The sequence below is a fragment of the Acinonyx jubatus genome, chromosome E1 (genome assembly GCF_027475565.1).
Source record: "Acinonyx jubatus isolate Ajub_Pintada_27869175 chromosome E1, VMU_Ajub_asm_v1.0, whole genome shotgun sequence".
Classification (NCBI taxonomy): domain Eukaryota; kingdom Metazoa; phylum Chordata; class Mammalia; order Carnivora; family Felidae; genus Acinonyx; species Acinonyx jubatus.
Window position 1 is genome coordinate 59,985,958 of NC_069397.1, and position 25,642 is coordinate 60,011,599.

A 25,642-nucleotide genomic window follows, 5' to 3' on the forward strand; every position below is an offset into this window, starting at 1 on the left:
CTCGAACCCACGGACCGCGAGATCGTGACCTGGCTGAAGTCAGACGCTTAACCGATTGCGCCACCCAGGCGCCCCGAAAGAAGTTTATTTTAAAGAAGTCTCATGTTTGTGATAACAGTTGCTGGTATTTTTTCTGAGTCCATTTTTATCTTTTGACTTTGTTTATGGTATGTTTTTCTCGGCAGACACTTTTGCTTTTTGGTTTTGCTTTTGAATGTACCAGTCTTCATGGCTGCTGGGTTTTGAGTCAGAACTAGAGAGGCCTGTCCCACTTGGAGATTCTTGTTTTTAATTCTCCTACGGTGTTTTCACTAGATGTAACTTTTATTTGTGAGGCATAACTTACACCCCATCCGCTGTCCATGGATGAAGTGTACATCCCAGTGAGAGCTGACAGTGCGGGTGCCTGGGCAACTGGTGCCTCCGTCAAGTCGTGGAGGGTGAGCCGCCTCGGCCCAGTGCCCCTCTGCCTGTCACTGGGCTGCTGATGCCTTTTGTAGAAGGTCTCATGAGCGGGATCAGGAAGGACGGACGCTCGTGTCGTTATGTGTGTGTGTGTGCCAGTAGCTTGCTCCTCTCTCTTGCTGGTGTCTTCTGTCTCGTGGTTCTTCTGCAGCCACTGTTAGCTCACCCGGTCTAGACATCTAGGCGGTTCTGAGGTGTTGGCTGTGATGAGTACAGCTGCCGTGAACCTTTGTTTGGACGTCTTCGTGTGGACGTGTAGCCTTGTTTCCCCTGGGCAAATACTTGGCAAGGGGATTTCTGTACATTTAACTTGAAAAGAAACTGCCAAATTGTTGAAGTGGCCGCACGGCTTCCCACACGCGTGCGCGGGGGCTCCCACCCCTTCCCGCCTCACCCCTCTGATCTCTCTTTTCAGCACGTTTATTGCCGGCTTTCCTGAGTACACTCAGCCAATGATAGACCACCTGGTGACCATGAAGATCAACCACTGGGATGGGTAAGTTTTGTGTCTTTGTGTTTGTGTAATTTTGTGGTGCATTGTACCAGACCGTCTGTCAAATAAGAACTATTTTCTTCCAGAGAGGAAGTTAAATTGAGGTAGGCCTTTAGTACATTTTCTCATTGTAGAGTTTGTATTTTAAGATAACTTCTGAGGAGTGATAGGAGTTCGGTCTTCATGCCTGACGTGTTGGTTAACGGTCTGTGTCCAGTTTTCCCTCCGGAGGCCTCCGTCACTTGTGTCAGGTGTGTCAAGGCCCCCGTGGGGACGCTGCCGTATTGCTGTGCGACGGAGGGCAGGCTGCCTCCTGCGGATGTGAGGAGCCCTTCCCCAGGCGCTCCCTGGACGGCCCGCTCCTGCCCGATGCCGCTCCGTGTGGCCGTCTCGGCTGCCTGCTGGAGGCGAGCAGGCTTTTGCGGCTCTTTCCTGACTGCGTAGCTGTTTCTAGGCATCTTGGCATTTCACAGGCAGTTAAGTGTCTCTTCGGAGGGAGGGCTCCCAGTGCAGTCCAGAAAACAAGAGAGCCCATGCTCCCCACAGCTGTTACTGCCCCTGGGAAGACGAGATTGATTTTGTCATGAGAAGGCTTGGTACGGTTGTACAGACCGTAGATCTGAAGGATGGCAGATGACCGCGTATGTCTAGAATCCTGCTTTTAGGGTGGGTGTTACTTGCAGAAAGCTCTTTCTGATCTGCTGGGGAATGTGGTCCAACCTCTGCCCCGAGGACCACGGCCACGTGCGGGGAAGCAGCCTTGGTGTCTGCCGCTCGCCTGGTGAGGCGGGGCCGTCCTCGGGAGACGGGTGCGTCTGTGTGCCGCTGGAGTAGGTGTGGCCTCTCTCCCGGGTCCCTTGCAGGCGATCTTCCTGAGTTGTGTGGGTTTCTGACACTTGAGGCATAGCTGCAATACCTCTCATAGAGCACAAATCCTGTGCACTGAGCCTGGGGGAAATTAGTTAATTAACCTGTTAGTCCATAGGGTATTTAAAGCCAGAATTGCAAATGCGTTACCTGTGGTTTCAGACTCAACTCCTGAGCTGTTGTCAGGACGCTCATTTCTTCTTTCAGTCCTGTTGGTGAAATGATGAAGTAGGGTTTGAGAGTAAATGGCTACGAAAGAATTCTTGAGATGGTTTTAGTGCAAAAAGGTGGTTTTACTAAATAAAGCACGGGGACAGGGCCCGTAGACAGAGCTGCACTAGGTTGTAAAGAGTGACTGATTCTATACTTTTTCATCAGTGGGGGGTAGGGATAGCATCTGTCTCCAAAGAATTTGGAGCAAGGCTTTCAGGACCTTGCGGGGCTACTGTTAAGGTTACTTTTAGTGTTTGGGGCGCCTGGGTGGCTCAGTTGGTTAAGTGTCCGACTTCGGCTCAGGTCATGATCTCACAGTGCGTGGGTTCGAGCCCTGTGTCGGGCTCTGTGCTCACAGCTCAGATCCTGGAGCCTGCTTCGGATTCTGTGTCTCCCTCTCTCTCTCTGCTCCTTCCTCGCTCATGCTCTGTCTCTCTCTGTCTCAAAAATAAAATAGTGAAACATTTTTAAAAAAATAAAAAAAAAGTCATTTTTAGTGTTTAATGGAACATGAATGTTAAGGTACTAGGGCAGCCACGAGCTGGGTGGCTGTGGCCCCACGCAGGCTTGGGTTCATTTGGTAAAGTCTCCAGTCCTCATTTGTTACAGTCAGGGGGTCTTTTTTGTTCATTTGTGTTTATTTTTATTGGTGGTTTTGACTAAGTGGGTAGTTGACACTTCTGTATTGTCTGTCCCCTCTCCATGAGTTGGATAAAGCTGGAATCATCACAAGGAAGGAACTAACCGTTTTCTCCGTCGTGTCCCCCAGAGTCATCAGAGAGCTGTCTGCGAAAGCTCTGCACAACCTGGCCCAGCGAGCGCCTGAGTACAGCGCCACTCACGGTAGGTATGCTCAGACCCCCCTGCTGGTGCCACACACGAACATGTGTGTGTGCACAGCAGATGCGCAGGTGCACACAGTAGGCAGGAGCTGAGGACAGGCCACTGTAGGGTGTGGAGGGCTGAGAACGACGTTGTGTTTCTTTCTTGCTGAGAAGTGTGTGAGTGAGGAACTGGGCTGTACTTAATTAGGGGACAGAACAGAACCAGCTGCCGTGGCCTCTCTGAGGACGGGTGCTGTGCGCATGGCAGTCTGTGTGCCCTGGGTGCAAGGCCCATTACCGCAGGGAACTGATGGATTGTGTTATATATCTTACGTATTTCGGATGGCAGCTCCCGGCTGTGGGAATAGCCTGCTGTGCTGTTTCCCGACCTCTGGGAGAGGCCTGAGCGTAGGCCCCCTGCGGGTGGTGTAGCTGCAGAGTAGAGCAGCCAGGTCCAAAGGGACTACACCTGTTATCATTAAGGAAAGAACCCATATTCCAGAATAAAGATAAAATTTGTTTCAGTGTGGGGAGCCATGTGCAAATTTCTTTAAATCACGCTTCTTCCTGCTGACTTTTGTTGGGGTAACTAGTGGTTGAATTGTGGCTTTTCATTTGGAGTTAGCGACTTGACTTCTGCGTGCCTCTCACAGGCCCTGGGGCTTAAGATGGAGCTTTGGGCTGTTAGTTCCTGAGGGGCTTTTAGCTTCACAGTCCGTGGGTTAAATGTGCTGTCAGGAGTCTGTTATTTACCTATAATCGATAATCCTCATGGCCTGAATGAAGGGGTGCTCAGCCTTGTCCTTTTTCCCAAAGAGCATTAACAGGGTGAGGGGTTTCCCTGGCTCTTGAACCCTGACTGCTGCCAGCTGCCTCATCTGAGCGCCTATGTGGGATGCCTCTCGCTTGGATGCTGTTTGCTTTTCCAGCCTCCACAGCAGTGCATTTGTGCGTCAGGGAAGCTGAGGCTCAGGGGCATGTGATTTCCCACGCTGGTGTGGATGTGGCCCCTTGTCTGCACTCCACCAGGCTCTAGGGGTCTTGGGACACTGCTTTCTGTCCCCAGAGCACCAAAGGCCTAGAGGCTTCCTTTGCTCTGGGCAGGGGAGGCAGGGCTCCCGCCCGAGTGGGGTTGTGCACGACTGTAGGCTCCTGCCGCTTGGCCTCCATCCTGCACTGTGCCCAGGCAGAGCCACTGCCGGCCACTTAGCCACGGGAGAGACCTGGTTCTCTCTCTTCACATGCGTCCCTGCTCTGTGTCTGGGGGACCCAGGGATTGGGAGCCCCCCCCCCGCCCCGCCCCTCCTCACTTCTCTGGGTGTCTAGGAGGGTTTGGCATATTGCTCCAATGGCCCTTACAAAGGTAACTTTCCATGGGTACACCTCCGCCTTTGGATCCTGTCTGTGAGTTCAGCACGTCCTCCTAATGCGCGCTCATTGACGTGTCCTCCTGCCCCTGTCCTTTGCAGTTCTCCCGCGTCTGCTGTCGATGACACAGAGTCTGGATCTGCATACACGGCACGGGGCTGTGCTCGCCTGTGCGGAGGTCACCCGTGGCCTGTACAGACTCGCGGTGCAGGAGGACAGGTAGGGGAAGCACTGCGGTCCCATGGAACCGCTGTGGTCGCGAGCCTGGAACCCCATCCACCTCCACCTGTGTTTATTTGTGACAGTGTCACTGAATCTTTGGGTCATCCCATGTTTTATCTGACGAAGTCTGCCAGTGTCTTCTCTCTGATGAGCTGTGTCTGTCTCTAGTGGGAGCCGGCAAGCGCCTGGCTGTTCAGTAGCTGTTTTCTTTGTTTCCTCATTGCTCTGGGGGTCTTGAGTTCGGTGACAGGAGCAGATGCGTTGTCAGAGACGGCGCCCAGTAGGCCATATGCTTGGTGGTCTTTGCTCACCTCACTTTTCATCGTTTAAAATACCAGAGAGTGTAAATGTAGACGTTTCCCCTGAGGGCGTCTCCAGTTGGCCGGTTCTAACAGAACGGGAGAGCACGTGGAGTTGGGTCAGTGGGGGAGCTCCCCGCATGCCACGCTTTGTGAGTTGGCAGGGCTGCTATGTGGATTTCTGCTTTTCTTTCTTGCACAAAAGTAAAAACTCCCGACAACTGCAGTGTCTGTAATCTGGTTCCCGGACACTGTTGTAATCCCATCGGCTCGCTCTGCGTGATCCCCTGGGGCCCACCGGGGCAGGTGCTGGCGGCAAGCACTGGGGTTTGGGTCCTGCTCGCCCCACTGCGCGCCATGGCTCAGATACACAATGTCACACAGCCTTCCTGACATCCACGTGGGGGTGAAATGGCACCTGTGGGCCAGGCCGAGGACTCGGTGTCTATGGCAGTGCTCTCTGTGGTCGAGCAGAGGCCAGGCGCGAGCTGGAGCCCTGTCCCGTGCAGCCGCAGGGGGATGCATGGGGCGTGACGGCGTGGTGAGGTGTCCACCAGGGCAGGGCAGGTCAGGGAGACCAGTGCGCGGGGTTTTCTTGGGGGTGGGATGTGGGTGGCCACTGCCTGGTGTGGACTAATGTCCCGGACTCCCGGAAGAGAGCAGGCTTCCGTACAGTCAGTCTAGGCACAGAGTCCCCCTCGCGGTTAGGGAGTGGCGGGAAGCCCGCCTACGATCGGGTTCTTGGATGCTGGCCGAGTGCCTGCAGTCCTTTCCAGGGCAGCAGTGAGCCTGCCATGTGAGCTCTCATCTGGCCCCGGGGCCCTCACCTCAGCTTTGGTGGGCCAAGTCTCCGATGGGCGTCCTGGCTGCTCTGCGGCAGGCCTGGCTGCGTCCCCGTCCCAGGCCCACCTCCATCGTCGGCAAGCTGCTGCTCGGGAAGGTCCTGATGCCCGCCCTCCTTGAGGTGGACACTGCTGTAGGCGGGTAGCCCCTGCAGGTGTTTGGGGAGGGAGGCGCTGGGGCACCTGAACACGATGCAGGCCTTTCTGAGCCCTGGGCTGCCCTAGTGCTTGTTGTGCTCAGGATCTCAGCTGTTGTGTTTGAACCCACGCAGGCCCATCACAGACTACCTGGATGACGCGGCAGTGCGGGGCCTGAAGCACATTCACCAGCAGGTCTGTGTGCAGCCCACCGGAGCATCCCTTTCTCCAGGTTTCCTGGTGCCCGCAAGCGTCTGCTGCCCTTTTGAGCTGTCTCCACCCTCCTCAGCCCTGTTTGAAGCCCAGAGTCTGATGACTGGGAAGATCAGTGCTGGGGCCCGTTGGTTGGAAGCAGCTCTCTTCCTTTGGCCTCCCTGGTGGCCAGCGCCTGGGGGTTGGTCTGGGGTGGGAGGGGCCTGCTGGGGCTCATGCATGCGCTCTCCTCCTGCGTGGCCAGCACCTCGGGCGGCACAGGAGGCCGCTAATCAGGCCCATGCAGGTGACATGGCCTCTCCTATCTGGTCCTCGTCCTCCTGTGCTGCCCAGCTGAACCGGTCCCTGGGTGTCTAGCCATTCAGGCACGTTCCATGCCTTCCTGGACGTGGCCTGTGCTCACCGAGACGACACATAGAATAAGCACGAAGGCTTTGATTGCCAGCTGTGTCTCCACAGTGGGACTCGGGTCTGAAATGACACTCCTGTGTGTGCATGTCTCTGGGGGAAGGTGTGTCTGTTTTTGTGGGGCTTTGAGGTCTTCCAGGTTCTGTGATTCAAAAGAGGTAAAGTATGAACTAAGGCCTTAATGCTACTGGATAACATCAGAGTCACTCACGAGGACGTAGACAGGTTTAGCGTTTGTTGTTCAGAATAGAGTTTGGTATTCATTCCGGGTTCTCTCTTTATAGAACAATATACCGTCTTGGTATCAGACTCCCTTCCGGTGTAAGCCATTGACTATGATTTTGGCAAATCCCTTCGGTCTACTTGGGGTGCTGGGAGGGGTGCGGTGTGGAGACTCAGGGCCTCTGAGCCAGGGTCCTCTGCGAGTGCAGAAACCCGTAGTGCCTGCTCCCTTGAGTTTTTGTGGGAAACAGAGACGACATTTGCCTAGCTCAGTGCCGTCTGGTGCAAGCGTGACAGTGTGAGGTGGGGTGCCTCTCTCATAAGGGGGACACAGGAAAGCGGGCTGTCACCAGGTGCTCGCTGGGAGTAGAGTGGGCTCTGTGCTCAGGACCTGGGTCAGCTCTCTGGGGACACCAGCCTGAGAAATGCTTGCTGCGTGTCCTCGTCCTTCCCATCCGGTGCCCAGTAGCGTTGTACATCTGCTGCGTGATTTTAAAAATCAATTAATTTTAATACCTAACTTTTACTTCTTTTAGCTTTACGATCGTCAGTTGTACAGGTAAGTGTCACCTACCCTACGTTCTCCTGTGTCTTATAGAGAAGATTCCTTATCAGTAAAGGTTGGGGTGGCCTGTCGGGGCTTCTGCGAGTTGCCCCCTCAATGCCTGCCCTATGTTTATTTGATTTGAAGGGCGTCACAGTCACAGGACATGGCTGGTGTTGGTAAGCTTTGGTGAGGTTTTCGTGTCCTATAAAGAAATGTGTGGTCCTATGGGCGCTGGGTGTTGCAGACTGCCACGTGGCTACAGCCACAACGCCGAGCAGCCGGCCGGTCCTGTCTCCCCACCTGCGCAGACGGGGTCTCACCATGATGTCCTTGCTTGAAGGTCTGGCTTCCTTCACTTAGTGTGAGGTTGCAGAGAGTTGTCTGTGTTGCAGCGTGTGCCGTGGTGTTGCCTTGTGTCACTGTGTGCGGCTCAGCGGTGCACACGTGCTTGCTGTGTTGATCTGCCCGTCCGGTGTGGGCATTTGGGCTCTTCCAGCTTTTCTACTCGGAGTAAACCTGCTGTGAACATTGGCGCTCAGGTCCTGGTGTAGCCGTGTGTTCCCACCTTTCTTGGGTACGCACCTGGGAGGCTGTTGCTGGGCAGGACAGCGCGGGTGTGTTTTTAAGGCCCGACAGACTCATCCCAAGGGCTGTGCCCCTTTGTCTCCAGCAGTAGCGGTCGGGAGCCATCCCTGTGAGAGTTGCATTTCCCTGTGGACTGGTGACTGTGGCACCTTCTCCTGTGGTGACTGGTTGTCTTTTGTCGTCTTCCGTAAACTGACTGTTCGAGTCTTTTGCTTGTTAAAAACATTCTGCGATCTGTCTGCTCCCTGAGCTGTCAGCACTCTACTATTCTAGATGTGAGCTCTTTATACACCTGCTCTCCCAGAGTTTCCCCCGGACTGAGGCTTGTCTGCATTTTCTTAGTGGCTTTTTAACATAACCGTGTGGAGTAGTGAGTATGGGCTGTTCTCCTTTGTCCTTGACATGTTCCCCTCTTCCTGAGACTGTGGGGCCTGCTCTGACCCCTGGCCGGGGGCCCCCCTTCCAGAGCTTCCTGTGCAGAGAAACTTCTTTCAGAACTACTCAGGTGACCTTCCCACAGTTGGCTGGCATTGCCCTCAGCTGATTTGGCAGCTGTCCTAAATTACTTTAAGGTTGATCTTCTGTGCCTCTTTCTTACTTTGGAATCCCCTTTTCTGGGCAGCTCTGTCCATGACGGTCCATGGACTGTTCCCATTAACAGACCTCTCTTCCCCCACAGACAGCCCTGTGCTTGAGCCAGTGCATAAATGTGGGTGGGGCTCATCCGTGTCCCGTGAGCACCTGTGAGATGTGGCTGGGTCTGTGCCGGGACCTTCCTTGGCTCCGTGGGCCCCATGGTTGGTGGAGAGATGCACCTGGGGTCCCAGGACGGTTCCGTAGTGTTGTCCCCTGTAGGTGTCCTTCTACTCTGGTTGGGGCAGGATCTTTGTGTTGCCCTGCAGATGATGCGCCTCCCGAGTGACTCACGGGTTCTGCGCCCTTCCCCAGTACGGGTTAGTGGACGTTTCACCAGCAGGACCTGGTGGAGCCTTGTGTATACCTTGATGGGCTGCAGCTGCACAGTGTGGCCTGATCCCAGGGAGGGGGGGCAGCCTGGCCGTGTGTCCCGCTGTGGACGTGACCGCTCCAGGTTCAGGCTTTCCATGATAACAGGCGAGTAGGGGTCAGCACCTGGGCTGCTCCCCTTGGGCTCTCGACTGTTACACCTCCGCTGTCCGCACCTGTCACAGCTGGCTTTCCACCTGTTCTCACAGCAAAGAGAACGCTGGCCCTCGAGCCTCGAGTAGAGAGCATGCCCAGTTCTTTCTGGTGAAATGCATGAGCCCCCAGAAGGCTAAGCCGCGGCGTTGAGGCTGACGCACGGCACAAGGGAGTGCCGGAGTGCGGCGCACAGCTCTGCCGGGTAGCCAGTGGCTGGTGATGGTGTCCGTTCACATCTTACAGGTTCTAAGCGTACACCTGTGCCTTGTTTTAGATTTCGCTTTTCGTGATGAGTCTCCAGAACAAATAGAAAATGACACCCTTCGGTGAGGTCAGTGCACAGAGAAAAAGCACGTGGCCTCCTACCGCCACGGCAGCCCCCTGGGTGGGAGAGGCCTGTGTGCCTGCAGTGTTTACTCACCATGTGTGACTCAAGTACACACCTCAGCCAGAGGCCCTGGCCAGTGACCACAGCGGTGAGGTCACATTGCCCCGCGTCACTCCTGGGCTTGAGGGTTCCTGCCGGGGCTTGAACATGAGTGGGAACCGCGGTGGCCACCACCGGGGCCCCGCACTGTGTTCTGATACTATCTGGCCTCTTCCCTTTTTGTTTGCATGACACCGCCCTGTTTTGTTTTGTTTTGTTTTGTTGCGGGTAATGTTCCACATTGTGGGTTTACAGGCTGTTCCCTCGTGGCTGGGTCTGGCTCACTCACCGTGTGGCTGGTGTGGCTGGCCTAGACACTCGTGTTGCCCACAAAGGAGGCATGCCAGTGTGGTTGCCCACTAGCGGGAACACCAAGTTAACCTCTGGGTTCAGGGGAGACCTCCAGAAGGTCACATGTGCCGCACGCCTCTCACACGCCGCTGGTGAGTGACCTGGGGGCTGGCAGTTTCATGACGTGTGGACCCCCGTTTTCTAGCGCCTGCTCCCTCGCCCAAGTCAGTCACATGGTTGCCAAAGCACGCTGGTCTGATCCACTCTTGCTCCTATGCTTGCTGTCCAGGACTTGTGTGGAAAACCAGCTTTTCTTTTCATCCTCATGTTGCTGCTGCTGGCACCCACGCTCTCACCAGCGTGCCGAAACCCACGGGCATTGTTTTCATTCTCTGCTCAGATCGTCCCAGATTTGGCCCACGGGAGCTTGTTTGAGCAGACTGCTGTCATTTTTACAAGATTCCCTTAGTCTGAGCATTTCTTTGTAGCAAGATCTTTTTCAACCTTTCTCAAAAAAATTATTTTGGTTTTTGTTCCCACTGCCATCGATGGTGTTGAGTGCAGCTCTTCTCAGGTTGGGTATTTTACCTTTTAGGTTCCATTTGCATCGTATGCCTTCAGTGCCCTCCTTGAGCTTGTGTCTCCCTCTGCCTCTGTGGTGCATGTGACCCCAGTAGCCGCCAAAACGGCCTTGTGCGCTGCCGAGTCCTTCTTGGTGTTTGTGGGTCGTGTTTTCCAGCTGATTCTTGTGTAGATGCCAGCGGTGTGAGATTTTGTCGCTGGGTACAGGGTGTGGCTGCTGGCTGCTCGCTGCCTTCTGGTGGGTCTGTGACTGGTCACCATTAGTTGGCTCCTTTCTGGCCGGCACTGAAGGGCCTGTGGTGGGTCCAGAACCAGCTCACGGATGGGCCTTGTGCACGACCAGGTTCTGCCACTCTTGCTGCCAAGGCCCCTCCTGCCGTGCGGGCTCCTGTGAGTATCTTGCCTTCTTGCAAGCATTTCTTTCCTCTTGGGCTCAGGTAGTTCCTTTTCTTGCACGTGAGGCTCATGACACCCCCTGCCCCCCCCCCCCCCCCCCCCCCCCCCGGCTTGAGGATGCCCCTGCAGGGCTCTGGGTCCCCACCCTCTGCCTCCACCTCCTTGACTCTGCTGACGGGAGGCTCCTCGACTTGGCCGTCATCCTGAACCTGGGAGTGTCCTAGGCTTTGCCTGCTTCCCTCCCCCCACAGACTCTGTGCTCAGTGTCAGAGCTTTCCTTTCCTAGAGTTCATCCAGTTGCCTAATTGTTTAAGGCAAGAGGGCGAGTCTTGTTACTGTCTGGGCCAGAAGCAGGAGTCTCCTAAACTGCCCTGTAGTCTTCTCATGGAGTGCTCTTACGCTCACACCCACCTCTTTTCCCAAGGTCAGCGTCAGGCATTAGGTGTCCGGAACGGGCAGTGCTTCTTCCCCGAGGGACATCAGCAGATGGCTTCCTTGGGCTGGATGCTGGTAGCTTCCTGGCATCCCTTGTTCTTACAGACTAAGAGCCGAGCAGTATTTGGAACTTGTTCTGTGTGACCGTATAGTGTGGTTAATGCTTGTGAGGATTATAGTGCCCGGTGGAACCCAAGAATCAGAATGACCCCATCTGGAAGGCGGTGGTTATAGCACGTTTTCCATTTCTCGCTGAAAGAGCGGTTTCCTGGCGGTAACAAATGTGGCTCAGCAGCCTCTTACTGGTGTTTGCAGCCTGAAGTTTCACCTGTTACTTAGTGAGGATATTTCGTGTTCTGTGTGGTAAAAGATGTTAACTCTGAATGTTTTCATTGATTTTCAGGGGTCTAGGAGGAGAACTCATGAGACAAGCAGGTAGGTCTGAGCCCCGGGCTTGTGTGAGACTAAGTCCTAAGGGCGTTTGCTTCACTCTCCAGTGCTGCGTGTTCTTTGTACCCTCAAGCCCTTGCTTGCTTGCTTGCTGGCGAGGTGCACCCCAGAGTCCACGCCATGTGGCATGCATGTCCTGGGCAGCGTGTGGTGCCAGGCCTGCCCCCCAGGTCGGCTCAGCCGTGATAGACGGGGGAGCAGGGAGTCCCCGCCTGGCTCACTTGTGTCTCGGTGGTGTTACTTGGAAAGACTTGAGGAGAGGTGGCCTTTCCTCGCATCCTCCTCCTCCTCCTCCTTCAGCACCCATGGCTCCCCTGTGCCAGAGTAACTACCATGTAGAAAAACTGCTTTGTTTTGTCCAAAGATGAAAAAAAAGCAACTGCTATTTTAGTGTTTTCATAGCACCCCAGATTCTTGGGGGCTTTGCCCTGGGGGATAGCTGTGCTCTGTGGTTTGTTGCAGGGGTGCTGAGCGGGGGGGGGGGGGGGGGGCCCTCCATCCTCCCCTCCCTGTCTCCCCCTGCTGTCTGTGCCGGGAGGCTGCCTAGAAGGGGCGCCTTGGGGGGTGTTGCTGCTCAGAGGGCCCCTGGCTTCCAGCCTGTTTGGTCAGTGGGTACTGCTGCCAGGTCAGTACAGGATAGAGGATGGTGAGGCCAGCCAAGGCATATGGAAGATCGTCACTTAGTCACCAGGAGGAAGTGAGCCCTAGCATTTTCTTTTTTAAAAAATGTTTATTTTTGAGAGCGAGAGTGAGAGAGTCCTAAGCAGGCTCCATGCTGTCAGCACAGACCCTGACACAGGGCTCAAACTCACAGACTGTGAGATCGTGACCTGATCTGAAGCCGGATGCTTAACCAACTGAGCCCCCCAGGTGCCCCAGGCCCCAGCATTTTCTTGAACACATATTATTAATTTGCTTCCTAGTGTGGGAGGTGAGGACCCACATACTACTCTCCTAATGTCTCCCAATCTCTTGTGGATTTAAGTCACATAGAAGAGGACTGTTTTATCCAGTTAAAATTCATTTAAACATATCCTTGTACCTGCCTTAAAAAAAATCTCTTTATTCCTTTCTGTGTTTCTGAACTTCCAAGGGGATCCTTTTCTTTGCCTGAACACCAAATGCTCTTTAGTGTTTTCCGCGGTGTGTGTCTGCTGGCAATAAACTCTGATTTGTCTGCAAGTGTCTTTCTACGTTTTCTACACCTTCATTCCTAAAGGGTATCTTTGCTGGGTATAGAACTGATGGTCCTCATTTATTTATGCACATATTTATCTGCACTTTAAAGACAGCATTGTATTCTGTCAGCTTCTTTTCCTGTTTTGTGGAGAAGTTTCCTGGCAGTCTATTTTCTCTGGCCTCTTTGAGGTTGTGTCTTTGTGTCTGGTTTTCATGGCTCACACAGCAAACCTAGAGCGGGGGTAACAGGTTCCATAATCCGTAGCGTCGGTGGCTTGTTTGGGTCACTTTTGGAAAAACTCAGCCATCATGTCTTCAAATTTTGCTCTTCTCTTTCTCCCGCTGCTTCTGGGGCTCTAGGCTCCGCAGGGTAGACCTACTTCTCCACTCTGCACGTCTTGTCCGTCTCCTGCTTTTCTGTCCTTTTCAGTTTGGATATTTGCCCCATATTCCATGTCACAGATTCTCTCTTCAGTTTATTATTAAACTCATCCATTGGATTTTTAATTCTTGTGTTTTTGTGTTTCAGAGTTTATTTTTTAATAGTTTCTATATCATTGTCATAGTTTTTAATAATTTACCTTTTTGAACAAAATAAACATTTATTTTTTAAAGTTTATTTTACTTATTTTGAGAGAGAGAGAGCGAGCGTGCGTGCGTGTGTGTGTGTGCAGGGGAGGGGCAGGGAGAGGGAGAAAGAGAATCTCAAGCAGGCTCTGTGCTGACAGCAGAGAGCCTGACATGGGGCTCGAACTCCAGAACCATGAGATTGTGACCTGAGCTGAAGTTGGAACCTTAACCAACTGAGCCACCCAGGTGCCCCTGAGCAAAATAAGCATTTAGAATCGATGTCTAATAACACCATTGTCCAGAGCTTGTGTAGGCCTGGATATTGGGTCTGAGAAGTTACAGAGGTACTTCGTTTCCTACCCCAGAGGGTCTTTACATTGGCTTCTGGCTGGAGGCGAGGGGTGCGAGCAGTCTGGGGCACCTCCAACCCTTTTGGGCCTTGAGAGATCCCATGCTGGCTGAAGCCAGCAGACCTGTGTTTTGTGTCTGGGGTGTGGTCCTTTGGATTCAAGGCCGTGTGAAGGTTTCTCAGTTTTCCCTCAGTCGCTCTGGACTCAACACTCTGTCCCAGTGGCCCTTGGAGGCTCATGGATGCTTTGGCCATCTTCCTGGGCTTTGAGGGTGAGCCTCCTCTGGCAGAAGCCGCTCGGGCCAGGGGTGTGGCCCCCGTCTGTGCTCCCCTGGAAGCTCCCCAGTGACTTCAAGCACGTAGAGTTTGTTTCTACTTTTGTCCAGCTTTTTAAAAATGTTGTCTTAGCTGGTGGGTTGGTCTGAGTGACCTGGTCTGTAACCTTTCTTTTAAAGTTTTATTTTGAAATAATTGTAGACTCACAGGAAATTATAAAGCTCTTTTTTGTTTTTGTTTTTAACTTAAAAGAATGCATTTAAAGTTCACGTGTAGGGCAAATCTTTAAGAAAATTATTTTTTTAAATATTGAGGACTCGGATTTACTAGTCCTTAAAACATACTATGTAAAACGATTCGAAGCAGAGTGGCATTTTCTCAGGAGCAGGCAGGCAGAATGGTAGAACAGAAGACAGGATCCAGAAACAGACTCTGATGTAATAACACCTATGGGATTTGACACATGACACACAGGTACCTCCAGCGTTGGTGGGGAAGGTGGCTTACTGAGGAGCGATGAGGTCATGGATGGCCGTGTGGGAGAAATGAAAATCGTATCCCCACCTCATGCATATCCAAAACGAAATTTCTGATTAAAAACTTAAATGCAAAAAACACAACTTAAAAAACTTCCAGGAAATTTTAGGAGACATTGTAGGGATAGCATCGGTCTCTAAAAAACTTAACCTGGAAAATTTCAAAGCTACACAGAAGCACAGAGAAAGAGCTTGCAGAGCCTCACGTGTTGTGCTTCTGTTGCAACGAGCCTGTGTTCCCTGCGTCGGAAAGCAGACCCAGACATACTCCCTCAGGTGGTCCTCACTGGGGCACAGGTTTGTCTTGTGTTCTGATGTTGGCTTCTGGCACGTAGACACCCCACAGAATGAGCAGTAGCTCCACAACTGGAAACAGTAGAAAATCATGTGCTTGTCTACATAAGTTGTGAAAACCGTTGAACGGGCAACGCAGAGTTAGAGAAAGCACCTGGACTACAGTGAAAGATCTTTTCAAATTGCCGGAGCAGATACACGGACGCTCCCCGTGAGCGCACATGTGGTGGCCCCCATGCTGCTGACAGGTGCCTAGAGGACAGCGGCATCCTTTTTCCAGGTGGCTCTAGCCCCTGGAGTGTGAGCTGTCACAGGCTTTCCACTCTGCCCTCGGGCGGTGTCTCTTGCCATTAGAAGTGTGTACGTTCCTGCAACCCGGGTGCCACCACGGGGGCTCCGCACGCAGAGCTGTGTAAGGGCAGGTGGGCAGTCGGTGTCTACAGGCGTGTGTGGCGACCTCGTGTGCAGTGGCCGAGAACTGGAGGGAGCACTCAGCCCGTCGGGAGAGATCCTGAATGACTAATTTTGTGTCCCAAGTACAGAGCACCACATGTCTGCTCACAGTGGTGTGAGGTCTCCGGCCGTTGGTTGCCTCGTTAGAGAGAAAAGCAGGGTGGTGGTTGGAGTCTGTGCTGGTGGCCAGGGAGCCCCCGTAGCTGGGTGGGACCTCGTTCCTGGTCACGGGTAGTGGGAGTCAGGAGCTGTGAGGAGGGGGACAGGCTCACCTTTGGTCTGGGGCATCCCGTGTGGCTGCTCCGGCTGGCGGTATCTGGCACGACTGGGTGGGCCTTGTGTCCCCGAGTGCTTGCTCCGTTCTTGGGGCCCCCTTCCTCTTGTGGGAGCTGCGTCTCAGATGCCACAGCTCCTGGTAACTCGTAGGTTATCGATGGCCCCATTAGCACATGCGTCCTCTGAACTGAGAGTTGGCCCTGGGGCTTCGGGTTGGGGTCAGGCCTGTAAGCTGTGGGCTTGTCGGCTGCAGTGCCCTGTGCAGGCCTGGCCGCGTCTGGAGCAGGTTCTCCGAGGCCGTACAGGTGAGGAGGCGCCAGGGCCCCCGCGGGCCAGCCGGACGCCAGCACTGATGTGTCCAGAGCGTCTGGGCATTCAGGGCCGGGCGGGCGCTGTGATGGGCATTTCTGGAGAAATGACGTTGTATTTGTCCTTTTTCTTCTTAGTGTGCGTTCTGATTGAGAACCTGTCCCTTTCTAAGATGCCTTTTAGAGGTGACGCCATCATTGGTAAGTGCTTTTCTTCTTCATTGACTCACATGGTAGCACTTTCGGCCAGAACTATTCCAAATTAAAAGGTAGAAGTGAGCCGGCTAGGATGTTTCATGATCTCAGAATGCCCATTTTCGAAATCGCTGTGAGGACCCATTGTAAGTAATGAGAATCCCCGCACGCTGTCCCCTCAGAAAGAGGGAGAATCTCTCCCTTGTCTTCTGAGAGATCAGTGGGCCTCCTTCCCCTGAGCCGGGACTTGGCAGTACCGGGCCTTCTCAGCTCCTCACCCTGACCGGGTGCGGGCAGGGTTGTTGGGGGCCAGCTGTGGTGGAGCAGTGGCCGGGCCGGGCCGCTGTGCAGGCCTGGCGTCCTCCGTGTTCTGTGGCATCTGGCCACAGAGGGGCAGTAAGGAAGGGGCTTTGGGGTCACCTCCCAGGCCGCCTTTTTTCTTTGCAGTCTCATGGGTTCCTTGCCCTGTGCTGCCCCGCAAAGAAGGTTGGATAAATTTAGCATTCCTCGCTCAGTGTGGGGTCTAGTTGAGTTGAATGTTTGGGTAATCATCCGTGTGGGTTTGGGGGTTGCATTGCTTGAGAGAGAGGTGCTGGAAGCCACCACCTTGCAGTATTAAAAGAGCAAAAATTTCCCATGGTAACAGTTAACATTTCTGTGGCCAAAGGAAGGCTCTCTCCCTCTGAATGGAGAGGGCCCTTGGAATTTTGTGCAGCCTGGGTAATGTTTACCTCAGATTTTCTCCAGATTCATCTTGAAGGGTTACCATCCACTTTATGAGGTAGATCTGTTGTTTTTAATTTCATCTAAATGTTCCTAATTGGGTAAAATGATTGTCTTTGTTTGACAGATGGTTGGCAGTGGCTGATAGATGACACTTTGAGAAATCTCCATCTTATTTCAACTCCTTCTAGACAACAGATCAAGGTATGGTAAGCAAGATTTCTGTGGCTGTTCCATTGTATGGAAAGTGACATTAATTTTTTTCCTAGTGTTTGTTTCAAAGGACGGTGTGGGTTGTGAGTCCCTTTTATACACTAACGTGATAATTGATAAATGCCATAGTTCTGTTTGGAATTCTAGATGGTATTGTCTGTATAATTTATAATCAGGAAAACTAATGTAGCCAACGATGACCAGAATATTTAAATTTTTTATTAGCATTTCTGGCTTAATTAGATTCACCTTCTGCACATTCCTTCTGTTTATGCATACTAATTACTTGCTCAGTTGCGTTCTGTGTCCTGTTGGGTTGCGGGGTGGTAAGGCTAGACTCTGCTGGGACGCCCAGGTGCATGTGGGAACCTCGGTCCAGGGTCCCTGCCTGCATGCATTGGTTGTCTTGAGTGAGGACAGGGTGTGTGTGTCCGGTGGCCCATGTGCTGCTGCCCTGTCCTGGGACAGGTGACTTTGGGCTGGCAGAGCTGTCACAGAAGTTCTAGAGTGGGTGTGGAGGGGCTTTGGTATTGAGGGTGGAGAAATGGAAGTCCGTATTGGTCTCCTGTATGATTAATGCTCTAGCCTCCAATGTATCCTTTTTTACTTTTTTATGTTTATTTTTGAGAGAGAGACAGAGCATGAGCGCGGGAGGGGCAGAGAGAGAGGGAGACACAGAATCCGAAGCAGGCTCCAGGCTCCGAGCTGTCAGCACTGAGCCCGACCGAGGGCTCGAACTCATGGGCTGTGAGATTATGACCTGAGCTGAAGTCGGATGCTCAACTTACTGAGTCACCCAGGAGCTCCTGACCCTTTTATTTTAAAGGAACTTTATCATTCTGTAGAACCCACATACAGTTTTACTAGCTGAATTCGAATGTTTCACAGTCAGGGCCTCAAAATTTCCTTTGAAGACTGTTCCCACAATGGAGTCACACCAGCGGTGATTGTGGCAGTTTGCACAGATGACCCCTCGGTGTGGTGCTGCCTCGTGTGGTCCATCCCTGTGCCAATGGCCCTTCCTGTGTGGCCTCCGGCGTGTCTCTCCAGGGCTGCTCTGTTGGACTCAGCTCCCTGATGTGGGGGAGCAGCAGGAAAGAAAATAGGAAGCCAGCATTCACCCTTTGCTGTCTGTCTGACCCTGAGAAGCTTACCTTGAGCTCAGGTTCCTCCTCTGGGGAGCGGAGGTGTGCCGGGGGCCCCGGGGCCCATGGCTGCTGTTGGCTCCCACTCACTCCCCCTCCACCCTGGCCCCACGGCGCCTCTCCAAACGATACTTGTACACTACTCCTGTGTGTGTAACACACGCTTTGCCCTTAATTCTGCTGGGAAAGAAAAAGTGCCCCATTTTATTATTAACTGTTTGTATCCGAAGACACTTGCATTGTATGGAAGAAATCAGGTTTCCATTCAGGTTGTTAGTTGCAGAAAACATTTAAGTTCTAATTGTATCTGGCGACGACCAGCCGATGGGCTAGAAAGGGGTACTTGACTCAGTTTCTGTTTGTTTCAGACTTACTGGGGGGCACCGGGGGAGGGGCGGGGGGTACGGGGGCACTGGGTACTCACGTACTGCTCTGTTTCAGGAAGCAGCCGTCTCGGCCCTGGCTGCACTCTGCCGCGAGTACTACGCCCGGGAGGCTGGGGAGGCAGATCCCACTAGGCAGGGTGAGTGGGCCACAGGGGCTTCCTGCAGGAAGCGTGGGTGTGCAGGGCGTGGAGCGCTGCCGCCTGCTGCAGGGTGGACGGGTTTGGGGAGCTGGGGCTGGAGCTGGGGAGGGCGGAGATGGTGATGGCCGCTGGGGCGGTCTCTCGTGGACCCATGGGGTTCATGGGGCATCTGGAGGCGTTGGTCTGTCTCTAGATGGGTGTGTGCCTGGCACGTGGGCATTCCCCTCACCCAGCACCAACGAGCGTGATGCTCACGCACAGAACCCACACTTACGTCAGCAGCATTTGCCTGAATGACATTTTATTTTATTTTTTTAAGTTTTTTTTTCAACGTTTTTTATTTATTTTTGGGACAGAGAGAGACAGAGCATGAACGGGGGAGGGGCAGAGAGAGAGGGAGACACAGAATCGGAAACAGGCTCCAGGCTCCGAGCCATCCGCTCAGAGCCCGACGCGGGGCTCGAACTCACGGACCGCGAGATCGTGACCTGGCTGAAGTCGGACGCTTAACCGACTGTGCCACCCAGGCGCCCCGTGAATGACATTTTAAAGTAAACTTTCCCCACTCTGGGCTTGGAGGTTCCCTTTGTACGTGGATGGAGCGCCTTCCTGCTCTGTCCTCCCACGGGACCTCCCATTTCTGTTCCATTTTGTTTGTTTGCCTTGGTGCTTGTTCCTTGGCCCCTTCCTCTCTTGTCTGGAGGGTTTCCCGGAACCCCCTCGTGGTGGTTTGTCTGGCACATCACGGGTGCCTTTGGGATCTGGACTGCGTGGAGGCGTGGAGACGCTTCACGCTGGCCTGCCGTGGTGCCCTGCGTGCGGCATCGCTTACACAGTGTTACCGAAGTAGCAAGACCGTCTCTTGAGCAGTACAGGAAGCACTCTTCTAAGTTACGTTAAATGGGTAAAAACCGTGCGTGCGATAGTCTAAATCTACTTTCTGTGATTTTTCTCAAAAATAAGAAAATATTCTGTAATGGGATCTTCTGACCGGCTTTCCAAGTTTATGACATTTGTCCCTTGACCACAGTTTCACATAAAGAGTAACATTTTATATTTAGTCTAATTTTAAAACATGGGACGATAATGTCACGATTCACGGTATGGCCTTGTGCACATGGGAGGAGTGGGCGGTGCTCTGGAGTAACCTTCCGGGTGCGGAGATCCCAGCCAGCGCTGCCAGGCGGCCGTGGTCACGCCCTGGCGGCACTCCTCCGTCCTGACGCGGGCCCTTGAGGTTTCCGTGCACGTGGCTCGATGGTCGTGCTTGTCGAAGTCTAAGCAGTGAGGACAGGAGTCTGTCACGGTGCTCAGATGGATTGGGGTGTGCAGAGCATGTTGGTGCACGCCAGCCCGGCCCCCCCACTGTCACCTGAGTCTGCTTTGTGTCCTGTGTCCCTGTCCCCTCTTCTGCCCCTGACTGCGGCCCTCTTGTCTGAGGAGAGTCTGTCTGCTCACGTGGTGCTGTCACCCAGCCACACTGGTGCTTCTGCCCCTACAAACTCACTGTCCGCGGGGCCTGTCTCGCTCGTGAGGGGGGCATCACATCCACTGTGAGCATTCATTTTCGGAGTGAATAGGACTGCACTGGTTCTATTTTTTTTTAAGATTTTATTTTATTTTATTTTTTTAAGATTTTATTTTTTTTTAAGATTTTGTTTTTATTTTGAGAGAGAGAGAAAGCACAAGCAGGGGAGGGGCAGAGTATCCAAAGCGGCACAGAGCCTGACCTAGGGCTCGAACCCACAAACCATGAGATCATGACCTTACCCAAAGTCAGATGCTTAACCGCCTGAGCCACCCAGGCGCCATCATGCATTCCTGACCCCTCCTGGATTTACTCCCCTAAGAGTGAAATCATGCATTAAAATGGCCTAATAAAAAGTCTCAAGTCTGTTTTGATCTGAGCTACTGCTAAAGTACATCTGCTCCAGAAGCTGGCGGGGCTCGTCCATTTTTCTCACTGCTGCCTCTCACATTTCTGAGGTCTTAAGGAGCGTGTGTTCAGGAAGGAAGGCAGCGGCCCTGTTGTCACTTTCTTTCAGAGGAGCTGACCCGGCAGTATCTTGCTGACCTGCAGAGCCCAGAGGAGCTGACCCGCTGCGGCTTCTCGCTGGCTCTGGGTGCCCTCCCGCGCTTCCTCCTGAGCGGCCGGCTGCAGCAGGTGAGGTGCCCCGAGCCCTGCGAGGTGGGCCTGCTGGGGGAGGGGCCAGGCAGGAACCCACCACAAATCCACACCCGTCCAGGTGAGTGGCTGTGAGGACGGCAGCAGGGTGCTACTCTTCAGGGTGCCTGGTGGATGGTCTCATGTGACCGGAGGGACTTGGAGGGGCTGAGTGCTAGTCTGATGGAGGGAAGCTGTTGCTGTGTCTGTGGAAACACACTTGCCTTTAGACGTGTGCTGTGTCCCCTTCCTCCTGCCCCAGATGCCTTGGGGTCGGAGGCACTGCACAGACCTCCTAAAACTCAGCTACCCGGCTCTCAGGACCTAACGGCCCTTGGAGAAGTAGTGGATCGAGATACTGAGTCAACTGATCATTGGTCACAATGTCCAGCCCTGGGCCATGGGATGGAAAGGTGGCACTGGGGGTGCCCTGCGGAGGTGGTCTGCCCGGGGCACGTTCTGTCGGTAACTGGTTACCATCTTTTAGGTGCTGGCAGGCCTGGGAGCTGTGACCCTCATTCGTCCTGAGGATGTGAGCTTTGCTGAATCCAGGCGGGATGCCTTGAAGGCGATCTCGAGGTGGGTCCCCGGGCTGGCCCCCAAGTCTCTGCTCTCTCCTGCGCCAGCGACCAAACACTGAGGGCTCCAGAGAGCCCACTATCGCACCATGAATCTACTTTGAAGCAACATTGTAACTTTTTATTTTCTCGCTGGTTGTCGCTTTGGTGAATGTTAACCTTCTGTGCTTTAGGAACACCAGGCCAGCTCGCAACTGGGGCGTGAGCCTTAGCTGGAGTCTGGAAGTGCTGTGTGGAGCGGTCTGTGGTGCCGGCCACATGTGCACACACGCCAGGACGTGCTCTCCTCTCTCTTCCAGATCCTCTCCTGCTCTGCATGACACTACTCCTTTCTTCTTGTCAGGATGGAGGGTGGGGGGCCAGGGGGCACAGGTCAAACGTTAGGAAATGTGATTTTGGGGGAAATGTGTCATTCGCCGTGTGCCAGCAAGGAAGAAGCTCTGGAATTCTGCATCTACGTCTGAGGTTGTCCTGTTCCGAGCATTTCCTGTTGGGAAAGATGGGGCCTCAGACACTTGCCATATTTCACACGTTTTTAATTTCAGGGTTTGCCAGACGGTTGGCGTGAGAGCAGGAGGGGCCCCAGACGAAGTTGTATGTGAAGCAAACGTCTCTCAGATTTACCGCACGCTGCTGGGCTGTCTGCGCGACTACACCACCGACAGCCGTGGGGACGTGGGCGCATGGTAAGGTGGCAGGCGCGCCGGGCCCTCTGCTCGTCCTGGCGGGAGTAGCTTTGCGGGTGGACGGGGCTATGTCCAGCGTCTCCTGTTCACGGTCCTTGCCCAGTCGTGTGTTCCTGGGACAGCACAGCATCTGCGGGCCTGGCTCTCAGCTGCGTTCCTCTCTTCTCTGAAAAACACTAAGTTGTAACACAGACGCTGATGTCGCTTCCTTGTCCCAGCCCCTGTGGTTGGCTTTCCAGTTCTCTCTTGAGAAAGTTCACACAAACAGAGCCCCCAGCATAGCCATTTAGGGCAAGAAGGGGCCAGACTACTTTGGAGGAGGAAGGAGCTGGGCACTGTGGACCTCGGCTCCTTGCGACGGGAAACAGGAAACCAGGAGGAAACCGGTGCAACTGTCCCCGCGAGGAAGTCCCCAACACCCTGTTGCAGCCTGAGCCATGAGAAGGCTGTGGCCGTGGCGCTCTGTGTCTTTGTGTCGTGTCTGTTCTTACGTCAGTAGCTGTCGCCTTTCCAGCATCTCAGGCTGCTTTTCTGTCTGCTGTGAAGACCAGACCGTCTTGCCCTTTGACCGGCAGAGCTGAGAGCTGCTTGCACGACTTCTGTCTCCCGTTCTGGATGCCCCGTGGTAGGGGCTGGCCGCGGTGGGGGTGTCGCTGGCGTCCACGGAGTCACTTTTATTACGACGCAAACAGAAGTTGAGCTTATGTTAAAGCTCAAAAGAAGAAAAAAGGAAATGAACATGTTTTCCCAAATCTGACAAGGTTTTGGCCACATTTTTTAAATCTCCCCTGAGACCCTCCACTGCGAGCCCTGAAGCTCCACTCCTTTTTTTCAGTTTTTTCCTCTTCAGTTGTGTAAACTCTGCTAATTTATGTTCAGGTTCATTGGCTCTTTTCTGTGTCACGTCCATGCTGCCATCCGGCTCACCTGGTGCCATTCGAATCTGTGTCGTATCATTACAGGTTCCTTTTGGTCTCTTCCCCACTTTCTGTGTCTGCCGACCTTTCCGCCTTTTCATTTGTCAGGATGTTCCCTCGCCCCACGGGCTGCTTCCCTTTCCCTCCTTCTCAGCCTCCAATGGTGTTAGGGACACGACTCGCGTGGGCTCCTGACAGCCTTGATATGTCCTCGTAGATGCAGGCACCTCCCTAATTCCTGTGTCCTTGGGGAGGCCAGACAGCTGCCTTGTGGCCCCTGCAACAGCACAGCCCCGACCCCTGTACTTCTCTGTCCCTGTGGGACGAGGGCCACGGGGCTGCACCCATCGGGGTCTGTGTCAGTGATGACGATCTGACCCCAGCCTGGGCTCACTTGTGCGCCTTGGAGAGTGGGTTCTTCCTCCTGCTGCTTTGTGGGGGGCGGGGGCGCGTGTGGTTTTGGAGCAGATTCTGGCTCTGGGCGGTTTGCTGTGGGGACGGGTTCCTTCACCCCTCCCGAAGGTGCTAATAGCTTTTTTGTGGCCAGTGGGCCTGGACTGAGTACAGAACTGTGGTCTCCATCTCGCTCCTGCATGGGCATGGTGACCCCTGTGAGGGCCCATCTGTCACCTCACGTGGCCCTGGTCACCCTGACTCCTCACAGTTCAAGCTAGAAGGATGGTGGATTGTCATGGGTCCCTCAGTGGTACAGACGCTGACGTCTGTGAGGAGGAAGCTCGGGTGGGCTGTGCACACAGGTACTCGTGTCCTTCCCGAGAGCCCACCATTGGGGAGCGCGTGTCAGAGCCCAGTGACGTTTGGTCCTTTCTCAGAGATTCCCACTCTCAGTAGAAAGTCTCCAGTGTTCGTTTATTTTTTCTATCTCTGTTCCTTCACGTCCCTCGCGGTGGTTCCTGCGGCAACCCTGCATCTGTTTCTTTTGTCGTCTTTTGCTATTTTAACACCTGGTCTTTTTTTGTTTTTCTGTCTATTCCTTGTGGTGTTAATTCTATCCAGAAATTGTACGTTCAGAATTGCGGAGGCTTTGGGAATGCACTTCCCTGCAGGGATCACGAAGGTTCCATCCGTCAGGCCTGCGGTGTGGGTGCAGATTGCCTGATGCCTTCAGCAAGCAGTCGGGTCGTGGCTGTGTGGCCTCCCAGCTGCCCAAGCCCGGCATTTGGGACCCTGGCCCGTGCTTGCCCTGCCAGGAGCTGGTGAGACCCCGAGGGCGTGTGCAGCTTTGGGTTTGTCCTCTGTGCATCCCCACCACCTCTCCTGTGAGTGCTGTGCCCACAGACACTGGGGGTCCATGGGGACGCTCAGGCCTCCCGTCCCCCATGCCCTGCCCACCCTTGGCGTCTGTGTATTGGGTCCTGAGCAGCATCTGGTTGGCAGCCTTGCCCCAGGGACAGTCTGCCCAGCTCCTGTGAGCCCCCTCAAGGCCAACTTGTGCCTTGAGCGCCCCACACCTGCGCTCGGTTCGTCCGCCAGGCTCCCATGGGCCAGGACCTCCGTCTGTCGGAGAGGGCAGGTCTGTGGTCCCTGCTGCTCAGCTGTGTCCCCAGTCTGAAGTGCCGCTTTCACCCTGGGTCGGTCAGTGATGCTACAGGCTCAGGTTTTCACGGCGTGGAAGCTTCGTTTTCTTCAGCATGAGTGAATGTGGAGTGAGTCTGTGAGAGCAGAGAGTGACATTCCGGTCACCCGCTGCACACGTCTGTCCCGACGTTTCTGTGCCGGTTTTGGGGTAGAGTCATGGTGTTTGTGCGCACACTGGGGACGTGGCATCTGCCTTCGGGCGTCAGACACGCATCCTTGCTGGTGGAGCGTGGAGAAAGCGCTGTTGTCGGCTGCCCGTACTGGGTTTGGCGGATGTTTCTTACTGAAGCGATGGTCAGTCTCTGGAACTCGCTCTGGTTGAGGGTGTGTGGCCGACAGGTCACATGGCGCCTGGGCTCTTCACTGCATCGTTGTCCTTGCAGGGTCCGTGAGGCCGCTATGACCAGTCTGTTGGACCTGATGCTCCTGGTGGCGAGGGAACAGCCAGAACTGATCGAGGCCACTGTGTGAGTGCCCCCCCGTGTGGGGGTTGGATCTGGCCTGCGGGTGGGTGCCTGCATCAGGGGTGCGGCCGGGGTCTCTTGGGCCTCCCTTCCCTCCCACCCACCCCACCCCACCCCACCCCACCCCAGCTCACTGCTTCCACCCAAGACCTGGTGCTCAGGCCTCTGAGGTGTCAGGTCTGCTGCGGTGGCTGCCGTGCTTGTGGGGTTGCTCTGGGGGGTGCCCTGGGCTCACACGGAGCTAACAGCCTTGCTCTTGGTTTGCAGCTGTCAGCAGGTCATGTGTTGCGTGGCCCAGCAGGCAAGTGAGAAGATCGACCGGGTCCGCGCGCACGCCGCCCGCGTGTTCATGGCCCTGCTGCATTCTGGTGGCTCCCCTGTCCCCCACGTGCCTCATCGAGCAGAGCTGGAAAAGCTCTTCCCCAGGTACGGGAGGCCGGGATCCCCGACCCCCAGTGGGCACGGGCGACCCTCCAGCTTGTCGGCTCACTGTCTGCAGGTCCGACATGGCCTCTGTGAACTGGAATGCGCCGTCCCAGGCCTTCCCTCTCGTCACCCAGCTCCTGGGGCTGCCTGCCTACCGCTACCACGTCCTGCTGGGGCTGGCCGTGTCTGTGGGCGGCTTGACGGAGTCCACGGTAAGGAGGCCTCTTCCCAGGTCCACGGTTGTGGGAGGCGTCTGCCCGGGGGCTGGGGCAGTGTGGGAGGTTCGAATGGGCACACACGGTGTCTGGTGCCTTTTC

The 25,642-nt window shown here is 54.4% G+C and overlaps 1 protein-coding gene across 3 annotated transcripts in view; it reads left to right on the forward strand.

Moving 5' to 3' along the window:
* The window catches only part of TBCD (tubulin folding cofactor D), a 158,141-nt gene that overhangs the window by 116,349 nt on the left and 16,150 nt on the right, over window positions 1-25,642 (forward strand). For all 3 annotated transcript variants that reach the window (XM_053212069.1, XM_053212068.1, XM_027052133.2), the window contains 15 exons: window positions 881-961; window positions 2,808-2,881; window positions 4,332-4,449; window positions 5,866-5,926; window positions 7,111-7,133; window positions 11,402-11,433; window positions 15,828-15,890; window positions 16,735-16,811; window positions 18,407-18,488; window positions 20,537-20,655; window positions 21,143-21,234; window positions 21,779-21,919; window positions 24,819-24,902; window positions 25,167-25,325; window positions 25,399-25,537. In XM_053212069.1, the coding sequence (XP_053068044.1) occupies window positions 881-961; window positions 2,808-2,881; window positions 4,332-4,449; window positions 5,866-5,926; window positions 7,111-7,133; window positions 11,402-11,433; window positions 15,828-15,890; window positions 16,735-16,811; window positions 18,407-18,488; window positions 20,537-20,655; window positions 21,143-21,234; window positions 21,779-21,919; window positions 24,819-24,902; window positions 25,167-25,325; window positions 25,399-25,537 (1,345 nt within the window). The remainder of the gene's footprint in view (window positions 1-880; window positions 962-2,807; window positions 2,882-4,331; window positions 4,450-5,865; window positions 5,927-7,110; window positions 7,134-11,401; window positions 11,434-15,827; window positions 15,891-16,734; window positions 16,812-18,406; window positions 18,489-20,536; window positions 20,656-21,142; window positions 21,235-21,778; window positions 21,920-24,818; window positions 24,903-25,166; window positions 25,326-25,398; window positions 25,538-25,642) is intronic.